This window comes from Carettochelys insculpta, chromosome 29 (assembly GCF_033958435.1).
Source record: "Carettochelys insculpta isolate YL-2023 chromosome 29, ASM3395843v1, whole genome shotgun sequence".
Classification (NCBI taxonomy): Eukaryota; Metazoa; Chordata; order Testudines; family Carettochelyidae; genus Carettochelys; species Carettochelys insculpta.
The window spans coordinates 15,244,095-15,257,661 of NC_134165.1; the positions used below are offsets into that span (position 1 = coordinate 15,244,095).

General features: G+C 54.6%; 2 protein-coding genes across 3 annotated transcripts in view; both read right to left on the minus strand.

Annotated features, from left to right (window-relative positions):
• The window catches only part of SPATS2 (spermatogenesis associated serine rich 2), a 40,386-nt gene extending 32,439 nt beyond the window's left edge, over nt 1-7,947 (minus strand). The window contains exons 1-2 of one of the 2 annotated variants that reach the window (XM_074980301.1): nt 7,815-7,874; nt 5,353-5,432 (exon numbers count right to left, since the gene is read on the minus strand). The gene's annotated coding sequence lies outside the window, so the exon portion shown is untranslated. Of the gene's footprint in view, nt 1-5,352; nt 5,433-7,814 lie in introns of both variants that reach the window. The other variant, XM_074980300.1, reaches the window with a different exon arrangement.
• A 1,591-nt stretch (nt 7,948-9,538) lies between these two features.
• On the minus strand, nt 9,539-13,288 carry DNAJC22 (DnaJ heat shock protein family (Hsp40) member C22). Its single transcript, XM_074980048.1, has 3 exons — nt 13,188-13,288; nt 11,980-12,906; nt 9,539-10,878 (listed from the first exon to the last, which is right to left on the minus strand). The coding sequence occupies exons 2-3, from the start codon at nt 12,817-12,819 to the stop codon at nt 10,699-10,701; spliced, it is 1,020 nt and encodes a 339-aa protein (XP_074836149.1). The 5' UTR covers nt 12,820-12,906; nt 13,188-13,288; the 3' UTR covers nt 9,539-10,698.
• Between the last annotated feature and the right edge of the window lie 279 nt (nt 13,289-13,567).

Genomic DNA, 13,567 nt, shown 5'->3' on the forward strand with positions numbered 1-13,567 from the left:
GTCAGGCTGGATGTCCGAGGCAAGCAGCAGCTCCCAGTGGCTAAGGATGACCCTGGGGCTACAACTGGCAGATAACACCTCTGCCTGAACAAAGAGCAGGGAGGAGCTGAGCTGGGTTTTTGAATCGGGGGCAGCAGTTAGAGGCGAGGAAAAGGGAGAGCTGGAAGGCAGCCAGCTGAGGAGGGGGGAAAGCTACACCCCAGAGGGACACCCCTCGGGGTCTTCCCCCCAGGACAGGGTGGAAGGACTGTCTCTGGCTGCTATGCTGTTGCTTCTGTGAGAAACTGGACATCTGTTGCCTAATAAACCTGCTGTTGTACCTGCTGAGTGAGAGTCTCTCCTGCCAGCGGATGGGGTGCAGTGCAGGGGGACCCCTGAACCCCATCACACCCTGTTGCTCACATCAGGCAGGATGGGGGTTCGGGGGAGCCAGGCCACAGCGCTGCACCCAGTCTGAGTTCCAAGGGTAGGGACAGTGAGTGGATGGGGGACCATGGGGGCTGGGGCCGTGCTGCAGTGCTGGGCCCAGCACTGGCCTGAGCTGTGGGGTGAATCCAGAGGGGGCCAGGCTGCTGCCTGAGCTCTGGGGTGAGGGCTGGCCTGGCCAGCACTCGGGGGTGTGGGGCACAGGATGGGGTACCTACCCATCCGAAGGCAGGCAGGATTGAGAGCCCCATCTGCACTTGGCCACGGTATTCCTGCTGCAGCTTCCCCCAGTGGTCACTCTGCCGTGTTGCTGGTCCCTGTGCTCGCTGCCCCCAGTGATGAGTCTGACGGATATCATCCCTCCTGCAACTGCCCCTCCATTTCCATGTTCTGGAAAATCCTGGGATTTCAGGCATTTCCCACTTTTCAGGCACAACCAAACCCTGACCTTGGCTTAAATTGGGATAAGAGGAAGCTGCATCCCAAATGTCGTGGTCGTAGCTCTTACAGTTTAAGAGCTCTTGAACAAACGTAGTACTGGAGATACTCTAAAATATACAGCAGACTAGAAGATTTAACCAGTGTTGCTGAGGCCTTTAACTCAATGAATTTTGTTCTTCACTGAAATCATTGCTGTGGAGTGAGCCTGGGGATGAGGGGTTCAGTGTGCAGGCTGCCCCAGGGAAAGAGGGCTACCTCATCCCTCTCTCACTGCAGCAGGGGGAGAGGGGGCAGGTGAGCTCTCTCCATGGCTGCTGCAGTTCCAGTGGGCACAGCTACAAGAGGGCTGCATGTCCCCCAGCTGGGGCAGGTACAGGGTTGTCTGCCCATGCGCTCCCCAGAGTGAGGAGTGCAGCAAACTGAGCACTTTCACCTTGCTCTCAGACGAGGAACAGCCAGCAACATTCCACTATGAATCAGGGAGGGGAGGTTCAGTCCCCGCAGCCTCCCTAAAGGGCACCTGGGGAGTGGAGGACTCTGGCAATCCCATGTTGGGGAGAGGATGGGGGTGTTGTGCTCCCACCTGGCCCCTTGCACCTGCTGGTGATTCTGTCTCTTTTCTCTATGGTTTTTATTGGCTTGGCACGACCAAACCCTGACCTTGCTGTAAGTTTTGATAAGAGGAAGCTGTATACCGAATTTGGTGCTCCCAGCTCTTACTGTTTAGGGGGAGTTCTTGACCAGCCAGGCAAAGAGATATACAAATTCTCTCAAAATGTATGGCAGATTCAGTTCCATATAGTTGCACAACGTTCACAACCACAGGCTGTGCAAATAACTGACCAAAAGAGAAACTGCAATATGGTTCTTAGATGAAAGGCTTAGATAAAGCACTTTAACAAAAGAGTGGATGCATCTCTTTAAATTAAAATAACCAAAGAGTAGTTTAAGTTAAAAAATGTCAAAGGATAGTGCAGTTAGTCAGAAAAGCTGTGTCATATATGCTGTATGGTATAGTTCAATAAAATCTGTACAAAGACAAATATTAACCTTTTAAACCAGTAAGAAACAACCAAAATAAACATTGGGCATTTTTGCACTTTAAACACTCCAGTATTTAGTTTAAACCCATAGATTACATAGGACAAAGAAAAAACAATTTGTGGATTTTTTTTCTGGCTCTGCAGCAATCAAGGTATTTCCAGGGCTGTGCAGTCAGTCAGCTGATTACATAAAATAAAGAAGCCAGAAATAAAAATTAGTTTTTCTAAAGCAGCTTGAAATTTAGACTTAAAAAACCCAATGTTTTCCAAATGTAATAACAACATGAGTAGGGAAATATTTTTAAATTTTTATGCTTTTACTGTAGGAAGTACAGTACCAACTTGATATATATATATATACACCCATCCATGGTCTATTTGCCTGGGTTACATTTATTAAATGAGCTACAAAAGTTGCTTCTGCTGCCTGAAGCCTAAAGCACTGATCGACTACTAAAAAGGGTTTTTACCATATTCACGCTGGTATATCAAGCAAGTAGCGTTTTCTTCTCTTGAGCTTAAACAACATAGTTCGTGGTGTACAGCAGCATGTGGCTAATTGGCTTTTGAGTAAAGTAGTCCATTACCAAGTTATTTTAATCTTGTTGATCAAGCATACTGAAGTCCTTGTGATTCTACACACAATCCCATTTCATTAGGACAAATCTTTCAATTTGTAATTTATAATCTTCTCAAAAAGAAACTCCAGATACCCAGGTCATTACAGTTAGCAGAGGCCTCAAAGCACAAAGATGTTTATCCAAAATATTAAGTTATCTGCTTCGTAACACACAGACATGAACACTGGATTAAAGACTAGTTAAGTTCCATCTACTAGAAACACTTCCCAATTAACCTAGCAATCCAACAAAGTATCATAATTTGTCTTACTGCATGAATATTTAGAGCACTAACAGGTTTCTCTTCCCCACTAGGAGTAGGAATACTACAAACACCACTTAACAAAAATCCTGTAAGATTTTTGTTGTTCTATTCCAGCAAAAAGCCCTGCCTCACATTTGAGAGCAGTCACTTGATCAGCCTGCACTGGATCTCTGGGAGGACAGTCTTCACACTTGCTCTTTAAGCGAAATCCAATTAAGCCACAGAATTGCCACTGCCTCCCCATCACTCCTCTTGGAAGACTTTCAGCTTTTCTGCTCCAGAACAGATTTAAACCTGGTTCACAGACTATTGAGCCCAGATGGCCCCCACCACATGCTAAGCTGAACCCACTCTTCGTAAGTAACAACAGGGTGCCTGTGATATCTTCTGTCTGAAGAGGGACCAGACTGTGCCCAGGGCAGCTAGCACAGTGGAGAGCCACTGAAGTAAGCTGTAAACCACTTCAAGCCAGGAGTCTGGCAGCATCCCCAGTCCCAGCACTATACCTTAAACAGGTAAAAGCTGTTAGAAAAGTATGATAGAAACTGATCTGGAATCTATGCAGTCAGTTTCTAGAAGCTTACCAATGAGCAAAGGCATACTGAATACACACTGCTAATAACGTGACGTGGGGAAGAAGGGAGAGGTAGAGGGGAACTTTTATGCACTCCTTGGTTTTCTGAGCACAGGTCTGAGAAGTGTCTCCAATACCAAAGGCCCAGGGGAGTCTCTGTTTGCATAAAGCAGCTTTTTTCTCCTGTCCCAGACTAATTCTTTGATGTTTCTTGGAGAGGACAGTAACACGGTTTTGTAAACAATCTTTCCACTCTTTATAAACCACTCCTACTCAGCATTTCCCTGTGCAGTATCGAACACATCTTGCTCTAACTGGTTAGTTGTTTTATACAAGAATGAACAGAATACTGGAATACAGAGCCACCGCTGTCTAGAATCTCCTTAAACACACACCTGTATTGTTCTTGCAACAAAAGCATTATGCAGAGGACAAGCTAGCATTAGATATTCTAGAACACACATACCTCTTCCAATCTAGTTTTACGAAATGCAAGCACAGCACACACCACTCTGAACCACACTGATTATTTGTTGCAAAAACCATGTATGATGCAGCGTACACAGAGATGAAAGCAAGAGACAACCCTTTTGCTTTAGCACAAATTTCAGGCCACCACAGGACCTTGCCCCCGCCATGTCAGATTATGCAGTGTTTTACCAATACAATAGGGAATGAATACCATCGCGTGCACGACGGTTCTTACACAACTTTCAACATCCTAAACGCTGCTAGTGACAGAAGCAAGAACTCCAAAATCCTGATTTGAGCATTGCCACAAATGTGCTATGTGGCTTTGGGGAAGTTACTTAACTTTCGTGCACCTACTGTCACGTGGGGATAATTCACATTTGTTGCCATATGTTTGTATAGGTGTGAAGTACCCCACGTTACTCTGGTCTTCAACTGTTTCATTCCAACCTCTCTGGTCCTGAGGGAGGCATGTGTGCCCTGCATATGGTGCTGTGGAGAGGAGGGATAGCTCAGTCATCAGCATATTGCCCTTATAAATTCAGGGTTGTGAGTTCAACCCTTGAGGGGATCTTTCAAGGGCCTGGGGCAGGTTAGATTTAAAAAAAAAATAATAATAATAACAATGAAAAACTTCCGAGCTGGCGATAGGTCCTGCTACGAGCGCAGGGGACTGGATTCAACCACCACTGGAAGTTCCTTCCAGTTCAATTCCTTAAAGTTTGATCAGGGCCCTGGACAGGAAGAGATGCTCTAACAGCCAGCCATTCTGGATGGGTGTCACAAGCCCAGCTTGTCCATAAAAACAATTTGGCCAAATCAAACTGCAGTAGAGACACTGTGAATGCATATGAGAAGGGGAGACAAGAACAGATAAGGAGGGGTTAAGAAAAAGGAGCAGAGACTAACCAAAGTCCCCGTCTCCAGAGCTCTGTAAGAAAATTAAGAGGAAAAGGAGAGAGAGATTCTCGTCCTGAAGGGATCTTGCTGTCTCTTACAACCAGCTGTGAAGCTTTAAGGTGTACTTTGGACTGCAGCTGGGTGCACCAGCAGGTGTTCAGAGCCATGTCCAAGTGCACTGTAACCACCACTAGTTTATTAAACTTTTACTTACCTATTGCAAACATTTCTTAACTCTTCGTTCTACAAAACCTTCCATTAGAGATCTCAAAGCACTTTGCAAACATTACATAAACTTTAAGACAGCTCTCCGCACCACGAAAAGTAATGGATATGAGCTGTTTCCTCATTAGATGTAGCTTGCATAGCTTATAGGTGTAGCATGCGCACACAGTGAATTTCTCTCATGTGTTATTAAGCCACAACAATTACTTTCCGATAACTTTTGGGTGTGAAAGACACAAAAATAAGATTTTAGTTCAATGGTGAACGACAGAAGGGCTTTTTAAAATTCTTTGTGGCTGTTCTTTTAATATCACCTGTAAAAGGCATCTGAAAGTTTACAAAGAAATAATCAGAAAAAAATCATTGAAGACATCGAAGAAAACTTACTGTAAGTCTCAGAAGATGTATGCTGGGAGACCTCTGCCTTAACTGAAAGGGCAAAGGTGTCAAGTCTTTAAGAAGATCTCCTAAATATGGGGTAACAGCAAGTAAAAGATTAATTTTAAGAAGTCTTCTGAAACTTTCTCTCTCTCATTTTTCACACTCCTGGCCTTGTGATGTCAATTTGAACCACCTCTTCCTTTATCTTCAATATAATCAGCACTTTGTGCTTCAGAAAACCCTAACCCCTAACCCTATACTGCAATTGTTCAGCAAAATCATAAAAAATAGTTGAAAGCCACTTCAAAAGTAACCCACAATTCAACACAGAAGTCATCTGTCCCTCAGAAGAGAGGTAAGGGTTGGCAAGCTCTTAATTACAGGGGCTCCAGCAACCACCACATTTGCTGTACATTTATGATTTAGGGCAAATTAGCTGATAGATATGTATTACCTCTGTGTGGGCTGTGTTTGAAAGTTTGTTAGAAATATTTACAGCTAGAGACAGCAAATGTTTTTGAACTGCAGTATTACTAGAAAGGAAAAGAATATTTAATAGCCAAAATACAAGTGAAATAGGCCTCAGAATGGATTAATACATAGGCTTTCATCCCGGGAAACCTAGGCTCAAATAGATCACTAACAAGAATGAACCTTTATGGGTCAATCACCACCATAAATTTAGGTACTCAGGCAAGATTTTACTAGATGTTTGCCTACATCAAAAAAGCTGTCTGGCATGACTGGTAGTTGCTGTTAAGGAGAGGTCTACAGCTGAACTAGACAGGGTGCTGCAAGTGAGGATTCATGTACACTAGCAGGAGAGAAAGTAGCATAGTTTCTCTCACCCATGCATCCTTAACAAAGAAAAGTACAGAGAGGCCTGTGCCCCCTCCACAAAATCTTACTAGAGAAAGTCAAATGTCACACTGGGGTTCTGACTCCACAAATATTTTCTGGGCAGTACGTATTTCAATTAAAAATACTCTCTTTGGAAAAGCGGGTTTTCTGTTTTCTGGCTCTGCATTAGAAAACTGAAAATTGAATAGAAAATCTCAGCAGAAAATTGAAACAAACCCAAACACTTTGATTTAACTGAAGTTTTCACCAAAATGTTTTACAGCAGTGCTAAAAATTACTAAACCATTACTGTAAGACCTTCCCCTCCCACAGCAGCCCAACAGATTCTTTACTAAATGTTACCTGTTAAACACTTGACAAGCCACAGAAGCCATGCCAAACCCTTGCTGTTTCCAAACACTTCCCTGCCCCTTATCCTCCTCACAGTGCTACTTGACTTTCAGCATCAACATATGTCTGCTGCCTCTTTCTCAGTCATCACTGGTTATTTGTACTAGTGGAAAGCCTGCAGGCCCCAGTAGGGATTGGACCCCCACTGCAGTGGGAGTCAGACCACATAAGACACCACCCCACCCCAAAGAGTTTAACAATCTAGGATGCTAGCAATGAGTGTAGATACAGACAAGGAGCAAGGGATAGAGCACCAGACACCTGGTTGTGTATGTCCACAACTTGCAGTACAAGCCGCACATTAAAAACTACAGGGGTCCTTCCCCTTTACAGGATTGGTACATGTGACCCATGTGTCCCCTTTTACATTCTCCCACCCCTGCCATCATACTTGTTCCTCCTAATCCCTGTCCAGCCAGTTGCCCCTACTCATCGCTCTGTTCTCCTTCCTTTCCCGCACCTCTGCCCACTGCTCTCACACTAACCTCCCACCCTTCCCCATGCCGTTTTGCACCTCCCAGACTACAATCACCCCAGCACCAGCCTCAACGCCCTCTCCCATCACCTGCTTATTCCTTCCACCTCCTTTCACTGTCCCATTCCTCTGCCAACACACAGAACATCAAAAATCCCACTGCTCTTGCCAACCCCAACACTTACCCCCTTAGGCCTCCAGGTCCATTCCATGTGCCCAACCCCGCAAGGACTCCCTTTGGCTTTACTTCTCATTAAGCCCCACCCCACCTTCCCCAAATCCCACTGACTCCTCTGCCTGCTCTTCATTCCCACCCCTCCCCCGCCACGCAGACCTCTCCCCTTGTCCCCCACTTAGAGTTTCTCCCCGCCCCTTCCCCGTCTCTCCCCCATCACCTGCATACAGCCGCCCCACTGCCCGGCCCCTCCCCCACTTACACCCCCACTGCCCCACTCCCCTATTCCCCCCTTACAGCCGCCCCACTGCCCGGCCCCTCCCCCACTTACACCCCCACTGCCCCACTCCCCTATTCCCCCCTTACAGCCGCCCCACTGCCCGGCCCCTCCCCCACTCCCCTATTCCCCCCTTACAGCCGCTCCCCCATAACCCACCCCTCCACCCTTACACCCCAACTCCCTACCCGGCCCCCCCGCCACTGCTGAACCCCTCCCCCAGTCTCCAACTGACACCTCCTCCCCCACGCTTCCCCATCACCTTCTCAAAGCCCCCCCCGCGCGCTCACCGTTCGCTGGGCCGCTGCGCCCGAGGCCGCCCCCCACCGTCTCCTCAGGCCGCCGCTGCCAGGCACCGGGGAACGGGGGGGGGCGGGACCCGCACCAACCCGGGCAAGAGCCATTGACCTCAGCCAACCAATGGAAAAGGGCGTCGGAGCCTCCCAGTCGCGGCAACCAATGGCGAGCGACGGAGACGGAAAGCCGGAGCACGAACAGTGAAGCCAACCAATGGCAGCACGTGTCTCGAGTCCCGATAGCCAATAAGAAGAGGTGAGGGGCTGATCTAAGTCCTATCGGCCAATAAGACAAGGAGAGGGTTCCTTCGCGGAGCAGCCTCCGCCCTGCCGCCAATGGGCGAGCAGAGCACTCGAGCCAACGCGGTTAGCGAGGACGCCCTCGGATAGGGGCGTGGCTAGAGGCGGTCGAGGCCCAATCCAACAGCGTCCAGGAGATACCTGACTCCGCCCCCTTCTCTACCCGGGAACGGCCGAGTTGGGGGGGTGGGAGAGAGACCGAGCGGAGCCGGAAATTACCGAAGCCGCCACGGCCTGCTTGGCGGAAATAGCCGAATTCGTTCCGGAAAGGGCCGAAGCTGGGACCTGGCTTGGCCCTAGCAGACCCACAGTGTGCAAAGCGTGTCAGGGGCCCCGGGGTCCGGTGCCCCCCGTGAAATATGGTGTCCGCCGATGAAATCTGATGCCCCCCAGGAAATCCCGTGTCCCCCGTTGAGATCTGGTGTCCTCTTGTGAAATCCAGTGTCCCCTGGTGAAATCTGGGTTCTTGTGGGCTTTTACCCCAAACTCCAGTGATTTCACAGAGAGACCAGCGTGAGTTGCAGGGGGTTATTTTCCGAGGGTCACCTTCCCAGCCAGCAGCCACCATTCTCCAGCTGCCCAGCTCTGAAGGCCACACCCCCGCCAAGGGCAGCTCAAACTAAGAGAAGCGGCACTGCCACCCATAACCTTGTGACTCCCCCCCAGAACTCCTGTGGGGGTCAGGACCCTACAGTTACCAGCCCCTGAAATTTCAGATGTAAATAGCTGAATTTACATTTACTCTTTTAACAACCCCATGACCGTGAAACTGACCAAAATGGTTGGTGAATTTGGTAGGGCCCCCTGGATGAGTCAAGGCTGGAGTCAGGTGGAAGAGTGAGAGCAGCACCACTAGGGTCCTGGCGTCACTGATCCTGGGCGGGGGCTTAGTCCTGGGGGTTCCTGGGGTCACTGCTTCCCCACCACCAGCGCCCCAGCACACTCAAGTTCCCCTCGCACTGGGATCCCTAGTCCCACTGAGGGTGGCTGCCCCATGCCTGGTGCCAGCTCCCATGGGGACTGTGGGAGAGGGGTTGCTGGCCACCCCTTTCTGTGTCCCATGCAGAAGGGCTGGTCCCCAGCCATGTCCAGTCTGGGGAGCTTTGTTCTGCCAACTCCAGGGTCCCATGTCCCAAGTAGCCTGTCCAGAGCCTTGTTCTGCCCAGACTCCCCCCACCCCACAGGGTCCCACCACACCCTTCTGGGGCTGGCAGAGCTGGACAGCAGCAGGTGCTTCCTAGCCTGGGCTGTACTGGAACTGGTGACTCAGCAGCCAAAAGCTCCATCCTTAGCGTCCACCAGGGTCTCACCCAGCCTGGCCTGGAAACATTGCAACAGGTGACCCAAAACCCCCTCTTGTTCTCACCGCTTGGGAGCTGCCCACCCATTTCTTGCAGCCATCAGCCCAGCCTCGGGGTTTATTTCCTTTATTCCTGGCTTTTTCAGCTGCAGCTGGAGGCCGACACCTACTGGGTCCAGGCGGCATCGCAACAGCATTCAACACCAAGCTCCGTTTCCCGCATGAAGCCCAAGTGCATCCTCAGCACTGCATCCTGGTAGCACAGGAGACTGCAGGCCTAAAGCAGGGCTGGGGCTCTACAGACACAGGGAAGAGTCCCACCCGCCCGAGCAGCTGCAGTGCTTGCACCAGCCTCAGCAGCACAAGGCAGAGCCCGCAGGCTGCCACCAAGGCCAGTGCAAGGGCAGTGGTCAGTGACACGAGCCCCTGAGGGCATCCACAGCCATGTGCAGTGTTACGGATCCTGCCCTGTGGACTGTGCGTTCCAGACAGCCAGGCCAGCCCCAGGGTGAGGGGAGGACCCGGGATCAAGTGACTTGCCCAGGAAGGTCTGTGGCAGAGTAATCCTGGCTCCCAGACCAGTGCTGCAGCCACTAGCCCATGCAACATCCCTCCAAAGTGACAAACGAGAGAGACCCCATGCTTTGTGACAAGCCACTGACCCAATCCACAGGCCACTGGGAGCTGCTGGGCTGGGGTCTTCGGGCCATTTCATTGAGGCTCTCCTAATACACTGCCCCCAACTCCTGGGGTGCTGAGGAGGCTCCGCCCAGCATGGCCATCTTCCATTCCTGGATTGCAAAGCACCTACAAACCACCATTCCCCTCCAAACCCATCTGGGAGCCCCTTTCACAGACAGAATGACTGAGGCATGGAAAAAGAGGCGTGGCTGGTGTCACATCACACAACGACCCAGCAGCAGAGCTGGCACAAACGACTGCTCCTGGCTAGGCCCCTTCTCATAGGCAACAAGATGCCACCTGCCCCTCCCTGCTCAGGGTGGGGGAGGGGAAACGGGGGTCCCACCTCTCCCTGCTGCACTGTCAGCATGGAGCCGGATGCCCTCTGGCCATGAACATAAATCCCAGCTGAAAACTAACTGCCGGCTGGTTTCTTTGCACCTGGACCCTGGGTTTGCACTTCACGGTCCACTTCACTTCCTGGTTCTCATGCCTGCATCTCCTGCGGGGCAGGGAGGAGGCCCCTTCTGGAAAGACTCTCACAAAGCTGGGGGAGGGGTGCGGTGCAAGGTCAGCCTCCCGCAAAGGTCGCTGGCCTCAGACGTCCTTGGCTTTCCGCGGCTGCACCAGGCTCTCGTAGGCGGCCTGCACTTCGATGAACCGTCTCTCAGCCTCCTCTGCCCGGTGGCGGTTGTGATCCGGGTGCCAGAGCTTCACCAGCTCCCGGTAACTCCTGTGAATCTCCTCCAACGAGGCGCCCTCCTGGAGGCCCAGGACCTGGGGGGTTGCAAGGAGAAATGACCCCACTGGGCTGGCAGCAGCGCAGGGACACAGCAGGCCTCCAAGCTCTGGGGTGTCCTAGTGGATAGGGAGGGGAGCTGGAGACCCAGCACCTGCATTCTGCACCGTGGCAGAGGACGGGCAGTGCTGGTTCAGAGCCCTGGGCAAGGCCAAGCTGGCCGTGCAGGAGTTCCCCCGCAGGAGGTGATCTGCGAGCCCCCTGGGAGCAGCACAGCACAGAGGGGGTCAAGTGCTCAACGTGGCACCGAAGGCACCCTGTGGGCCGTGGGGCTGAACAACCCCCACCAGAAGCTGCTGCCTTGGCTATTCCCTCGGGTCCTGCTGGTTCCCCTCCACGCTGGAAGTGGAACAGAGCAGAGGCTGGATCCCAGGAGCCCTGGCCCTGCTTTTTCCGGGGCTCAAACCCTCAGACCCTCCTCCCGCCACGTCTAGGAACAGAACCCAGGAGTCCTGATCAGCGTTCCCTGTCAGCTAAGTGCTGGGCTGCCGGCTCAGGAGAGATTTAATGCTGCCCAGCCGATTGGCTGAGCGCCCTGCCAGCAGCGTTTCTATGGGTGGTTCACAGAAAAAAATTTATTCCACCCCTTGTGATGTAGTGGGCGTGACAAGCCGAGCAGCTCCCAGGATGACCCCCTGCTGTCTGCAAGCTAAGCTGGCAGGTCACACCTCTGCCCCATACAAAGCGCAGGGAGGAGCTCGGCTGGTTTGAATCAGAGGAGGCAGTTAGCAGGGGAAGGGAGAGTGGAAAGGCGCCAGCCTGGGGCCAGGGGGCAAGACCCCAGAGGGCACCCCCGGCTCCTCTCCCAGGACTGTCTCTGTCGGCTCATAAACTCCCCGTTCTACCTGCTGAGTGAGAGTCGCTCCCGCCTGCGGGCGGAGGCAGAGCTTGGGGACCCGGAGCCCATCACGGCTGGTGCCAGCTCACGCCCCGGGGGTGGAGAGGGTTAGAGGGACGCTGGTCCTGCGCCGCAGGCCCCTGCCGTAATCATGGGTCCCTCTGACCCGCCTTTGTCCACCCACCCTGCCGCCAGCCCAGCCCCTCGTGCGGGGACAGACCCTGGCCCGGCAGCCGCCCACCTGGTACGCCAGCCGCTGCTGCTGGGTCCGGAAGCTGCGCAGGAGCTCGTAGGCCGCCTCCCAGTCCCGCAAGGAGCCGGCCCAGCGGCCCGCGCCCTCCGCCAGCAGCGCCCAGCTGCGGTAGGGCAGAAGGAGCAGCGGCTCCAGGACGCTGCTCAGGGCGGGGAAGAAATTGATCCAGTCCCAGAGGGCCCCGACGGCGCCGGCCATGGAGCGGGCGGTGGCGGCGGTGCTACAGAAGGCGCCGTAGGCCAGTGGGGCGGTGAAGGCCAGGTAGGCCAGGCCCAGGGGGTAGAGCCGGGCGCGCAGCGGCTGCTGGGGCCCCCCCCAGGGCTTGTAGCGCCGGCACCGCTGGGCGGTCGCGCTGGCCGCCAGGCTGATGGGCAGGATGGCCAGGGCGCGGCCGTAGAAGACGGGAGAGGCGAGGACGGCCGCCGCCAGCGTGCGCTGGAGATCCGAGGTCTGGTCCCCCACGCTGGAGACCGCGTGCACCCCCAGCCCCACGGCCAGCGGCAGGGCCAGCAGCGGGAAGCCGGGCAGGGAGGACAGGCCGAGCAGCGCCACCAGGCCGAAGTAGATCCCCACCAGCAGCTGGCCGCAGAAGCGCCCGGGGCTGAGGGCCGGGGGCTCGGGGCGCCGAGGCTGCGGCTCTGGGGCAGCGTTGGCTCGGGCCACCCAGCCGGGGAGGCGCCAGAACTCCCAGAGCCAGCCCACCCCGAAGCCCCCCAGGGTGAGCAGCCAGAGCAGGGCGTGGCTGTCCCGGCCCAGGTAGACGTGGTGCAGCCCCAGGGGGCCCCCCAGAGCCCAGAGGGCGTAGGCCACCAGGAGCCGCTTGGCCATCCCCTCTGCGGCCCGGGGGCTCACCCGGGGCGGGGCCTCGTCCTGCTGCGACGCCCCCTGCGGGCTGCCGGCGGTACTGCAGCTGTCCTGCGGGAGGGGAACACATCATTGCATGGCCTGGGGGAGGCGAACTCCCCCTCCCGTGCTGCGCGGCCGCCCCCCTGTCTGAGCCGCGGGGAGCCGGAGCCGGGCAGAAGGGCCCTGTGGCTCTGTGCCCTTCACCCTCCCGCGCCGGGCTCGGGGCCCTGGCTGCCCCCCCGCGCCCAGCTGGGCTCATGGCCCGGCGCTCGCAGGCCCCAGAGCGGCCCCCTTCCACTGCGTGCCCCCCGGGGGAAGAAAGCCCAGCCCCCCCACCGGCTGTCCCCTACCTGTCTGGCCGGGCTGGGCGCTGGGCGGCCCCGCAGGACTTTGCTCCCTGGCGGGGCAGGACTTTGCCCCCGTCCCGAGAGCGGCGCTGACTCAGGGGCTGGGCGAGGGCGCTGCCCGGGGGCGGCTCCGGCAGGGGCAGGAGCGAGCCCGGGTGCAAGGAGGGAGACCCCCGCCCCCTGCTCTCCCCGCAGCCCCCCAGGGCCGGAGCCTTGGGATGTAGAGGCTGCGCCCGCGGGGCCAACGCGTCCCTGGGCCGATCTCTTCCACCCAGGGCGGAACACGTGTGGTCCTGGGCACCGGGGCCGCCCCAGCGCTCAGCTACCCCCGCCGTCCCTGGGGCTGTCCGCGAACCCCCGGCCCCCGCTGCGCCTCCGCTCTC

Excerpts from the sequence above, each read along its gene's own strand:
- DNAJC22 (XM_074980048.1), bottom strand. The coding sequence starts at position 12,819 with ATGGCCAAGCGGCTCCTGGTGGCCTACGCCCTCTGGGCTCTGGGGGGC. Across the intron at positions 10,879-11,979 it reads AGCAGCGGCTGGCGTACCAG|GTCCTGGGCCTCCAGGAGGG; the intron begins GTGGGCGGCTGC and ends GCAACCCCCCAG.